This window comes from Panthera leo, chromosome D2 (genome assembly GCF_018350215.1).
Source record: "Panthera leo isolate Ple1 chromosome D2, P.leo_Ple1_pat1.1, whole genome shotgun sequence".
Lineage (NCBI taxonomy): Eukaryota > Metazoa > Chordata > Mammalia > Carnivora > Felidae > Panthera > Panthera leo.
In genome coordinates this window covers 47,633,119-47,646,431 of record NC_056689.1, presented here as the reverse complement: position 1 = coordinate 47,646,431, position 13,313 = coordinate 47,633,119, and the positions used below count along the sequence as shown (strand labels likewise).

Here is a 13,313-nt window from a genome sequence, read left to right as displayed (position 1 = left end):
TTTAAGAGACTTTCCCCCCTCTTCCTTCAACATATATGATTATTTAAAGCAAGTGTTATAGCATTGTCATGTGGCATTTATAATGCATGTAAGCACAATATGAAGATGGCATAAAAGGCAATGGATATTAATAGACTTTTTCCGCCACATGGTTTCTACATCTTATATCTAATGGTCAAATATTAATTCTAAGTAGTTTGTGAAATTTTAAGTAGTAGATTATAATCCCTAGAGCAACCACTAAAAATAATGTAAAGAAGTATAGTGAACCTGTTTCCGATTCTGTGTCTCCCTCTCTCTCTGCCCCTCCCCGGTTCATGCTCTGTCTCTCTCTGTCCCAAAAATAAATAAAAAAAAAAAAAAAGTTGAAAAAAAAAAAATTTAAGGGGCGCCTGGGTGGCGCAGTCGGTTAAGCGTCCGACTTCAGCCAGGTCACGATCTCGCGGTCCGTGAGTTCGAGCCCCGCGTCAGGCTCTGGGCTGATGGCTCGGAGCCTGGAGCCTGTTTCCGATTCTGTGTCTCCCTCTCTCTCTGCCCCTCCCCGGTTCATGCTCTGTCTCTCTCTGTCCCAAAAAAAAAAAAAAAAAAAAAAAAAGTTGAAGAAGTATAGTGAAAAACCAAGAGAGGACTTAAAATGGAATTGTGAAAATATATAAATAATTTAAAAGAAAGCAGAAAAAGAGGAACGGAGAAACAAAAACAGAAAGGACTGGGCGCCTGGGTGGCTCAGTCGGTTGAGCGTCAAACTTTGGCTCAGGTCATGATCTCACAGCTCGTGAGTTCGAGTCCTGCGTTGGGCTCTGTGCTGACAGCTCAGAGCCTGGAGCCTGCTTCGGATTCTGTGTCTCCCTCTCTCTATGCCCCTAACCAACTCGCATTCTGTCTCTGTCTCTCTCAAAGACAAACAGACGTTTAAAAAAAAATTAAAAAAAAGAAAGGACAAAAAAATCAAATAATAAAATGGTAGACACAACTTAGTAATTACATCAAATGTTTACGGACTAAAAATTCCAACTAAGAGGCAGAGATTAGCATAATAATTTTAAAAGTCAATATCCAACAACATGCAATATAAAAGATACACACTTTAAATCCATAGCAGTGTCAAGCACATGTTTTCCTGTAAAATATTTTAGGTTTGGTAGACCACATACAATCTGTGCATTTTTTTTTTTTACATTTATTTATTTTTGAGAGACAGAGAGAGACACAGCACTAGTCAGGGAGGGATAGAGAGAGAGGGAGACACAGAATCCGAAGCAGGCTCCAGGCTCTGAGCCATCAGCACAGAGCCCAACACAGGGCTCGAACTCAGGAACGGTGAGATCATGACCTGAGCAGAAGTCAGAGGCTTAACTGACTGAGCCACCCAGGTGCCCCCAATCTGCTGCATTTTTTTAAAACAAACTTTTTTTTTCAGTTTTTTTAAACCACCTTTTAAAATTGTAAAACACATTCCTAGCTCAAGAAGCCTTACAAAAATAGGTCATGGGCTGGATTTGGTCAGTGGACTATAGTCTGCCTCCCCTTACACAAAGAGATAGACAGGAATGGCAAATAAACAAATGACAAGAGGCACATAAAAAGATGTTCAACATCATTAGTCATTGGGAAGATGCAAATTAAATTAATTAATTTTTAATTAATTAATTAATTAATTTAATAATTTAATTAATTAATTAATTTAATTAATTTAATTAATTAATTAGTAATAATTTAATTATTTTATTTATTTAATTATTTAATTAATATTTATTATTTTTATTATTATTATTTTTTATTATTTTTTATTATTTATATATATAAATATATATAATATATATTATATATTATTATTATATATTATATATTATATATATATTATATATATATTATATATATATTATATATTATATATATATTATATATATATTATTATATATATATTATAATATAATAATATTATATATAATATAATATATATAATATAATAATATATATATTATATATATATAATATATAATATAATAATATATATTATATATATATAATATATATAATATAATATATATATTATATATATAATATATATATATATAATATATAATATAATATAATAATAATATAATAATATAAATATAAAAATAATAAATATTATTATTTATTATTATTATTATTATTATTTATTATTATTAATATTATTAAATATTATTGTTAATATTTATAATTAAATATTTAATTAATATTTAAATAATATTAATAATATTTAATTATTATTAATAATTTAATTAATTAATTAATTAATAATTTTATTATTATTGCAAATTAATGCAAATTAAAACCACAATGCAACTACACATCTATGAGAAAAGTAAAATTCTTGTATTTCAGGTTAGTGACTGACAACACCAAATGTTGGACCAAGGATGTGAAGTAATTGGAACCCTCACACCTTGCTGGTGGGGATGTAAAATGGTACACCTGCTTCAAAAAAACGTTTGTTCCTTCTAAAACTAACATATTTCTATCCTCTCTGAACTAGCATTTCATGCCTAGGTATTTACTCAAGAGAAATGAAAACATATGTCCACAAAAATAATCTTACTATTCTACTCATAATAGCCCAAAACTGGAAACAGCGCAAGTCTACAACTATATTTATACAATGGAACATCATGCAGCATAAAACAGGAATGTGCTGATACAGGAGCATAGATGAAACTCAAAAACATTGTGCTGACATAAAGAACCCTTACACAAAAGTATAAACTACGCAACCTCATTAAAATTAAAATTAAGTTCCAGGACAAGCTAAACCCCAAATATCAGCACAATGTTTGCTTTGGAGGGTATGGGAACAGGGGTGAACAGGAAAGGGGCATCAGAATTTTCAGGATTGAGATAATGTTCCACATTTTGATACAGAACATCTGGTTTGGGGTTATACAGATGCATACATTTGGCATGCATGCCAAAACTCATCAGATGGTACACGTAAGATTTATACATTTCACTGTATGTAAATTTTTCCTACGAACAAAAAGAACCATAAACAAATGTTGAATTCTAGTTAACAAAAGGCAAACTGAAGTTAAGTGTACTTCTGGCTGCAGTTTACTCTGAAATGCATTAAAAAAGTAAGCTGATGGAAGAACAGCATGATTAATAGATGAAAATATGTGGTAAAGCATATATAGCCAAATGTTAACTGTAGAATCTAAAGTATATGAATTCTATGCAACACTAAGGTATATGAATACTATGCAATTATTTAAAATTTTATATTAAAAAAATTTCAGAGGCACCTGGGTGGCTCAGTCGGTTAAGTGGCCACCTCTTGATTTCAACTCACGTCATGATCTCACAGTTCATGGGATCGAGCCCCACATGGGGCTCTGTGCTGAGCAGAGCCTACTTAGGATTCTCTTTCTCCCTCTCCCTCTGCCCCTCTCTGGCTCAATCTCTCTCTCTCTCTCAAGATAAACATTTTTTTAATTTCATAATAAAATGTTTTAAGAATTCACAAACTGCACTTCTTTGCCAGTTACTTAAACTGAAGTTAATGTTCTTTCATCATAAAAAGCACCTATAGGGGCACCTGGGTGGCTCAGTCGGTTAAGCATCTGACTTTGGCTCAGGTTATGATCTCACAGCTCGTGAGTTCAAGCCCCACGTCGGGCTCTCTGCTGACAGCTCAGAACCTGGAGCCTGCTTCAGACTCTGTGTCTCCCTCTCTCTGCCCCTCACCCCACTCACGCTCACTCTCTCTCTCTCAAAAATAAACATTAAAAATAAAATGAAAAATAAAATAAAAAGCACCTATGATTCAAGGGTGCCTGGTGGTTCAGTTGATTAAAGGTCTGACTCGATTTCTTTTGGCTCAGATCATGATCTCACAGTTCATGGGTTCGAGCCTCACATTGGGCTCTGCGCTGACAGTGCAGAGCCTGCTTGGGATTCTCTGTCTCCCTCTCTCTCTGCCCCTCCCCCTGCTCATTCTTTCTCTCAAAATAAATAAACTTAAAAAAATTAAAAAAAAATTTTTTTGAAGGCACCAAGCACCTATGATTCAACATAAAATATACCAAAAAATCCAAGAGAAATGGCCAAGGGATGGAAATTCACATAAGCAGACATGCACAGTAAACAAAAGATGCTCAACCTCATTTATCTAAGAAATGCAAAGTAAAACATCAGTGAGAGAAAAGGGAATGGCAATCATTTTCGTAACAATTAAAAAACTAACACCCACATGATACAATGTAAGGAAGGAAGACTAAGATTCTCACAGTGGGAAGGTAAGTGAATAATTTTGTGGAGGTCAGTTTTGCAACTTTTACCCCTTTTTCTACTTCTAGGAACTTATGTTCAGAACTGTCCCCCCCCCCAAGTGTACAAAGATAAATGTCATGGATGTGGTGTTTCAGCTTTGTTTCTAACCTCAAAAGTCAAGTTAGCAACCTTAAAATCTCTGCCTAAATCCAGTTGTTAGGTGAAAAAAGCAAGATGTGAGGTGATGACTGCAGTAAGGAACATGCGTTTCCTATGTATTTCAGATACGTAAAAAGTATGTGACGCCTTGACTGCATGACTGTGGCCCAGAACCCCCTGCCTCCCAGTGCTATTCCTGCTCAAGGCCTTTCCCTGAGACAAGGGCTGTGTTTGATTTTCTGTTCTGGTTTCGTTTTTGTTTTTTACCGTGCTGACAGCTTTGATGGTTGTACGCCTCCCCTGGCCCCTCCCCGCCCCTGAATGTTTAATCAGACATCTTTCCCAAAGAGAGGCCAGTCACCCCTGGTCATCTGGGAAGTTCTGTTTTAGCACCATGAGTCATGGATCCTCCTCTGGCCAGCCTGACATCCTGAGTAATGAGGAACAGTAAGTATGTCAATATGTAAATTAACGGGCAAAGCTGTACCTCTGTGAGTTTATTTATGTAACAAGAGGCTGGCCTGCAAGGGGTTTGCCCTGACCAAGGATGCAAATGCTCCCTGGAAGTGTGCCTGCAGCCCCTCACACCCCCACTTTGTGGCTGGTGTTAAAGGGCAGAAAGGCCTGGGGACAGCATCATCAAACCTGTGTGCAACAAGGCATCTCTGCAACCAAACTCATCAAATTCAGTGGATCCCCCAAAGAATAGAGGCTCCCCTCAGTGTCCCCCACCTCACATTCTTACAAAAGCAGATTCTTCTTTCAGCTCCACCCTCTTCACCCGGTGGTAGGGTCCCCTCCCTAAAGGCAAAAAAAAAACACAAACAAAACCCAAAAGGCAACCTTGCTATTCACATACTTGACAACATTGCTCCCGACCCTGTAACCTGAGACCACTTAATCAGACTACATGTTTGTGTGTTACCTCATATGGGAGACAAAGAAGTAAAAAATATATGAAAAACTATGCCATATGGCACTAGGGGCTCAGTCCTTTGGGTACGAACCCAACTGAGCGGTGCTGGCACGAATAAAGTTGCTTCCTGGAAAGAAAAGCCTCAGTGTCAGGACTCTCTGGGTAAGAATCCTGCTACAACCCCTCCAGCCAATAGTTGACCACTTTAGCTCAGGGGTCCTCCCGGCTCCCCCCTCTCCCACAAGCACGTACCTGTTCAGCTGTTACATGGTCGTATCCTCCTCCAGAAGTCTCAACAGCTCCAGAAGACTGGCAAGGACACTTGGCCAAATATCTTCCTGCTTAGCTCCAAAGTCTCCTGGTAGGTACTACGGTACCCTTAACCGGTGGACGAATCCTCTGGGCTCGCCTAGGGTACAGTATATACAGGGCAATCCTGGCCTGTTTTCACCTCACGCACACAGGTAAAGGCAGGTGCTGTCCTCAGCGCTTACAGCCCTGTGGGCAGTTTGCAGTCTCGAGACCCGGAGGCAACACCACAACACAGGAAGCTCTGTTGGAGGCCGGGAGAGGCAGCCAGGCCAAACTATTGCCAGAGATCCTGCTGGTCCTCCCTGGGTCCCCTTCCTCAGCTAGGCTGTGGCTCAGTAACTGTTTCAACAGATAAGGCCAGTAAGGCAATAATCTGTTCCAATGGTCCCACTAGCATACCCATCCTGAACTTGAATCTGGCTTCTCATAGGGAATGGAGTCCAAGTAGAGCCTGGATGTTTGAAAGCAGCACACCTGTGTGAGCTACTTCGGTCTTCACTCCCATGCTTGCACCCCTGAAACCACCCTGTCCTCACCAACCACCAGCGTCTGGGGGAATCGTCCCCCCTTGCAGGGACAGGCTGAGGAAAACAGATACCTCCAGAGGTTGTGTGATTTTCTTTCCCAACGTGCAAGCCAGAGGAATGGGGAAAGGGGATCAGAACCACTGGAATGCCTGCCAGTGTTCCCAGGCTTTTTGCAGGAAAATACTTTCATGGCAAAACTCCTTTTTAAAGAGATGCTTTATTGCTGCAATTAGACACCCCGTATATAACAGAAACAACCCCCCAGAGAATTATTCAAGTGGTAATACTGAGAAACAGTGAACATACACAAAAGGATACAAAACCAGACATTTAGAGAACTAGAAAGTTTCCAAGTTAAGAAAATCTTCAAATGTGAAGTGCCTTTTAGAAACTACACCACACATGCCAGTGTAAATTTGGTTTTTATTAACAATCAGCTTTCTATAAACGTTGCATCTAAATAGGTAAATAGCTGCACAACTTAATTACTTCCGAAACAAAGATAAATCCTTTTCTTCCCTTATGTTTTGGTCTTTCCTTGGGCTGGAGAGGGAAGCTGCATGTTTCAAATCAGATCTAAAAGGGAAAGTATTCAAAAAGTGTCTTTGCATCAGGCCAAATGCACAGCATCGTGGATCTCGGCCCTGCTGTTTGCAGGCCTCCGCCAGCCGTGTGGCTGACCCACCAGGCAGCAGAAGCAGCCCTAACTGTGCAGGCACTACCTGATGCGCTTGCGCTGGCCCACTGCCTGGGGCCTGCATGTCTGGAGCCAGGGAGGGCACGCCAGCAAGGTTGAAAACTAGACCCATAAGATTGAAAACGGTGGAAGGAGGTGAAAAAGGAGGAGACATAGAGGCCTGGAGCAGGATGAGACCTTTTTATAGTTTCCAGGAATTCTTAAAATCAACTCGGGCACAAAAAAAAAACACAAATTATTGCTGGCGGCCAAAGTCAGAAGCCCTCGAGCCATACTGTAACTTTTGGGGAAGCAAAGGCCAAATCAGAGAGAGCTAGCTGGCCACACCCCTGAGCCACTTCCCTCTCCCCTTTGCCTGGCCCCCAAGTATCAGCCGTCCTGGCCCTGAGACCCACAGGCTCATCCCACATTTCTGGTTCAGCCAAGTGTCATCCTCCCACAAAGCCAGGTGCAGAATGGGAGGGGGAGGGGAGCCTAGGGAATAAATAACCCCCAAAAAACTAGAGGGCAAGCTGATGTGGATTAAAGGTACACCTGGCAGATCTGCTTCCCCCACTAGATGGCAGCACAGCACCTTTCCAGGGCTTCTGGCTTCCCAGTTCAGTAGGTGGGGAATAAGGCCGGGACTAAGAAAGGGGTGAGAGGAGCTCAACTAGAACCTACAAGAAAAGAGAAAGGCAAGGGGACATCTGTGTGCCATCCCAGAACAGGAAAGAAGGACGTGGGATGGACTGTCCCCAGGCAGAAGGCTTTTAGGAGTTTGGTGGAGGTGATGAGATGGTGTTAGGCCTTCCTGAAAAGAAGTAAGGGTTTCACGTGACAACCTGGTCAGGCATGGGAGCAACACAGCGGTCATGGTTATAAAGGCACCTTTGCTCTACGGGGTGCCAGCCATGACGGGTGGGCGGCCCAGCAGCTACCCTTACCTAAAGCACACTTTCCCATCTGCAGGAAGTCTCAGTGACTTTCAGCTTCAGCATAAGGGCCTCCATCAGGGGAGAGGGGAAGGATTCTCACTTAAAATTCTATCCCAGTCTTCACGTGACTACTCATTCGCTGTAAGAAGATGGCAGGGACAAGAGGCCTTGCCTGGGCAGTTTCTAAGGGGTAGAGGCAGGGCCGACCAGGACTCAGCTCCCCTGAGTGGACAGCGTGTAGCTGCCTGGAGTCCCCAGGCTGAGAAGGGGTGTGGGTAATTGCACTTGGGGCACAGTGAACACAGGCGCGGACCGGATGCGGCCTGGGAGATAAGAGAGCGAGAGAGCGAGAGCAGGCTGACCTATTTTCAGGGGTTGCCATGGTTGGATAGTGCCTGCCCAACCAGAGGAAGGCCACGGCAGAGCAGATCCTTAGACAGGGATCCGTGATCCTGATGAGTCAGACTTTGGGTGGGAGGAGGTGGCAGGGCAAAGCCTGCTACCACACGCCCTTCCCAGAGCTTAGACACACTTCGGCCTCGTCCTGGCTTTCAAAACTAACCACAGCACTTCCAGTCTGAAAGGCAAAGGAATCATCTTGTGTTTGCTTCATCCTCAAAACAGGACAGGTGGGGCACCTAAGGTTCAGAGGACTGAGGGCAGGACACCCCCTCCCCCGCCCAAGCAGCCTTCCCCTTATAGGAGGCTCTGCAGATGCAGAGTCACCTGGAGAGGAAGTATTCTGGGCATGATGATGTTACACTGCAGACCCTCTTGGCCTATTTTTCTGGAGATGACTCTTATTTACCTGGTGCAGAGAAATGGGTTTTTAAAAACAGAACTTTAAGCAGACTTTTTAAAGGGACAAAGGCCATTTGATGGTGGTGATTTTGGTTTTGTCTTATGAAAATGGTACAGGAGATAATCCCTGATGACAGAACGAACTGATTACAGGGCCAGGGGCCCCTAAAGGGTCCTCGCTGTCCAGTCCAGTTAAGGCGATAAATGGGTGGAGGTGTGGCTGGGGGCAGTGACCCAGTGGGGCCATGGCAGTTTGCTACTCGCTCCTGGCCTTTGTCCCAGAGCCAGCCCGTCTGTCTCTCTGCCCTGAGCAGTGATCCACAGAGCCACCCAGGAGAAGCTGTCCAAGGTGGCCGGCGCCCAGGAGTGCCTGCAGTGTGCGTGCCCCAGACCAGGGCGGTGTGTGCTCACTCCGTCAGTGTGAAGCCAGCACGAACCAGAGAGGTTGTCCATAAAGGAATCATTTTTAAACATTCAGTTTTGTTCTAATTACTCACTTCCTTCCTTTTGTTTAGATCTCACAAAACCTTCTTTTTCAGTGTTGACAAAAAAAAAATATTTGGGGCAGGCCTGTGACATGAAGACTTGCCATATAATAGGCCTGAAACCACAGGAACTATGCTCAAATTGCCATCTGGTGTTCATTAATTCTCATGAAACATTATGAAAAAGCCTCAGGCCTGTTTATCCTGTTTTATAGCCACAAGTTCCTTTTATGGACACAGAGCAGATGTCAGGTTTCCTAGAATATATAAGGCAAAAAGGGTTTTAGATCTATCATAACGTAAAAGAGATAGGTAATCAGGGTCATGAAGGGAAGGCTTCTAAATGAGACGTTCTTTTAAATGTCAATCCCGCTGGACACACATACTACAAAATAAAGATTCTCTTTTTGTAAAGTGCTGTTTGCTCAGTGAATCGCTCGCCACCACGCACAGAGCACCACTGCCCGGTCTGCTCAGGAGAAACGTCAGTGGCAGCATCAACTCCCCAGGCTCTTCTTGGTGAGGAGGAAATCCTCTGGCATGACTAGACATTCCCACACATTCTGCTCCAGTGGGGGGACTGCTGCTGACCGGGAGAGGCAGGGCGCTGAGGCCAGGGTGCCACCCGGCTCCTGCTCTTCTCAGGGTCCAGCATTTTATTCTCTCACTGCTCAAGGCTTCGTGGGCCAGAACCCAGCCAGCTCCCCCTCGCAGTGTCACGGGGACCTCCCTTCCCGTGGAAGTGCGGGCAGAAGTGGGACCCCACCGCGCACAGCCAATGTGAGGGCTTTCTGGGAGATTCACTAAGGAGGGTTTAGAAAAAGAGAAGCCATTAAAAAAACAGTCGCCTGCCTGGTCTATGCTATTAAAGGACATAAAAAAAGGTACAGAATTGGCAGTAAACAATTTCCTTCAGCTGTTCATCGATGTCCAGGAAAACTACACCCTCCACAAAATCAGACATGAACGATTTCAGTTCCAGTGTCTTCAGGTTCTGTCCAACAAGAAGAGTTTGTGTCGGAATGACAGGTTCCAGGTCCATCTTTATTTTCAAAGTTGGGCTCTGTTAGTGCAGATTTTTCAAAAATATTCGTTTTGCTGGTCTCTGGACAGTTTTGAACATAGATTACTCTGTTATAAGCCTTGAGTCTCTTCCATAATTGTATGTATACTTTGCACTGAACGTACATGAAAAGAAGTCCGCCAGTAAACCCGATGGCCACAACCACCAATTTAGTCCAAAAGGGCCATTCTAGGATTCCTGGAAGGGGAAAAACCCAGTTAGTCTATCAGCACACCTAATTTAAGATCTGAAGTAATTAAACACAACTGCTGACCTTCCCGTAACCAATGGATTCTTCACTCATCCATCTAGCTTCACCAAAGGCAGGGTGTCCTTGGTGTCCACTCTCTCTCATCCTCGTGCTCTTCTAGGAAACAGTCTGCAGAGATTCTCTCCTTCCCTGATTTGATCTCTTCTGACTGGGTTTTTTTAAAACTACTCACCACAGCAAGAGAATCATCCGAAAAGGATGCTTGGTACCTCATAATTAATGCTCTCACTCCAGAAACCCAGACATCTGAAGTCTGACTTAAATACCAATCTGGAGTAACACTCCAATCCTATGACCCCAGCGTGTTACCCGATCTCCATACCGAGCTCACCTGTCACTCTGAGCACATACCTGTTGCCTGTCCATGTTTGATCTCCTCAGTGGTACGGTCGATGAGCACGTACAAGGACCAGACCACACAGGTGATGGCGATGACATGAAACGTCACTGAGCACATGATCTTCCTGCGCTCGCTGGCCGTCATCTGCAGCTTCTCCCACTGGAAAGACAACACGCAGAGCGTGAGGTGTAGGCCCCCAAATGTAAAGGGCTACAATGAAGGTGACAGCATTGTAGATGGGTAAGACTGGCTTTTCCCCCCTCCCCTTTCCCCAATCTAGATGAATTTCCCCAAATACTACAAGTCATTCTCTTTAAACCACTTGGCTTCAACTAGGTACCAGGCACTGGTATTCTGTCAACAGCCAACTTTGTATGCAATGAAAAGAAGCTGGGATCAAGATGAGCTATGAACCACAACCACCAATCAATCCTTTTGTCTGCTTATTCTTGCAGGCAAACAACTAATGGCTAGCTAAAGGACTCTAGGTTTCGGCCTGATGAAAATGGCATGTTGGCCCCAGACCCAGGTGGCACACATGAGACCTCCCTGCCTTGCTGACTTGCATGAGTGAGGGGAAGAGGGTTGATGACGCCACAACACACTAGCAGATGGTCACACTACATCGTGACAGTGATGGCGGAAGGCGCTCACTCTTTGGTCCTTTGCTACTTTGGCAGCAACAGCTTGAAATCGATGCTAAGAGTTCCTGGTATAAGCAGGCTCTGCCAGTCCCATCTCCTCTAGGAGCTCATTAATTTGCTCCAAATAGCCAGATTTTCTTTTTCATTTACTGCTTTCCAAATCAGAAGAAAACATATAAGGGTAGGGAGAAAGAACAAAGCATAAACACTCTGCATATCCTTGGCCAGCCCTAATCACAGCCACTTTCCAGATGGTTCTATATAGGATAAGCTGAAAGTACAGCCTCCTAGATTGTTTATATTGGTCAAAGGCTACACATCTCACCTGAGAGGCCAGCACAGAGTAGGTATCCAACAAATTCTATTATTTTTATGGGGCAAAACATTTTTTAAGTAGTTTGCAGCTGTCTTCTCCAACATCCAGATGGCTTTCTGCTGTGGTTTTATACGGTATCTTCATTTGGCTTCCCTCTTAAAATGCTCTCTGCTCCCTGATTTCCGGCTATTCCCCAAGACACACTCAGTCCAAGCCTTTCACACGGTCCTGAAATGTTCACCCTCACCTTTTCGGTGTATGCTTTTCTTCACAGACAATGTGACCTCTCTAAACTCCTTTCGCTGTACTCCAAATCCTACTGCTCCTTCAAGAACGGCTTCAACACCCAAACATTCTGTGAAGCTACCACCGCTCCCCTCCCCCAGCGCTCCAGCCCACAACCAATGCTTCCTCCTTGAACTGTTGGACATGCTCCGCCGCGACTTAATCTTCGTTCCCTTCGCACTGTCAGGTGTTTCGATGTGATCATGTGATTTTCCTTGAACTGACATATTGAGATTCCGAGATAAGAACAAGTCTTTCATTCTTCCAAACAAAACCTTGTATGCTGGGCATATAGAAAGACACACTGAAAACCATTACACAGGCGGCAGCTGCCAGATCAGGCTCGCTCAGAGGGGGCAGTGACCTGGCGCCTGAAGAGAGGTGCATTTTATGTAAGGCCTGTGGTTCCTTTCTTTTCCCATCCACCCTCACCGTGCCAACTAGCAAATATTTATCACAATATATACAAATAAATTTACTATTTCGTTCTGTGCTCTGTGTCAGAGAGAGATACTAATTGATGTCTGATGTACAGTCCTACTCAGAGGCAAGACATGAGCAGTTAATATGTACAAAGTTAACTCCTAAGATGTCACAAAACAGTCTGTGGCCAACGGCAAAATGACTGACACAGATAAGCAACCAGTCTTAGTTTGACGGAAAAACACATTAGGACTGAATGGTCAGAAAGAGCTTCTTCCTGAGAGGAGGGAGTGGGAAATCAGAAACGGAAACGATGACTTCTGTAGCACGAATGTATGCACAGCCCCCACTTCTTACAGAAATGAACACAAGCAAGCTACGGCTCCATCCAGTCCAAGGTGCTAACTCTTCCCAGGGCTCTCGTCTCAGCAAGGCGAGAGCACTTCTGAACGTGTCCTCACACGTACTTTTCTCAAAGGCTTCAGCTTGACCTCCATGATGAACTCGTACTTGCAGAGCTCACAGCAGCGCGTGTCGGAGCTCTTGATCCACTGTTGCAGGCAGGTCTGGTGCACGAAGTGGAGGCTCCCTGTGCAGCGGCAGGGGGTGATCAGAGGGCTCTCGTCATCCCCTTCACAGTGGCAGATCCTGCAGCAAAGGAAGGCCAGTCGTTACCGGGAGGGCCACACGACAGGGGAAGAGGACGCTTCGGGGGAAGGTCAATCCCCCCCCCAAAGAAAACTTTCAGCGACAAACATCACAGAAACGACTACAAGCACAAAAACGCACAGACACGGATGAGAATGATTACTACAAGCTAAGAACTTCTAGCTTACCGCACCAACATGGAAAGTCTGGATGGCATTTGGCATCAGAGAGGAAAAAATGATATAAGAAATGACAAAG

The 13,313-nt window shown here is 43.7% G+C and overlaps 1 protein-coding gene across 8 annotated transcripts in view; it reads right to left on the bottom strand.

Moving 5' to 3' along the window:
- Positions 1–6,366: 6,366 nt before the first annotated feature.
- Positions 6,367–13,313, bottom strand: part of MARCHF8 (membrane associated ring-CH-type finger 8) — a 123,496-nt gene continuing 116,549 nt past the window's right edge. For all 8 annotated transcript variants that reach the window (XM_042909017.1, XM_042909016.1, XM_042909015.1 and 5 more), the window contains 3 exons: positions 12,875–13,055; positions 10,751–10,898; positions 6,367–10,326 (listed from right to left, as the gene is read on the bottom strand). In XM_042909017.1, the coding sequence (XP_042764951.1) occupies positions 10,022–10,326; positions 10,751–10,898; positions 12,875–13,055 (634 nt within the window). In that variant the 3' untranslated portion in view covers positions 6,367–10,021. The remainder of the gene's footprint in view (positions 10,327–10,750; positions 10,899–12,874; positions 13,056–13,313) is intronic.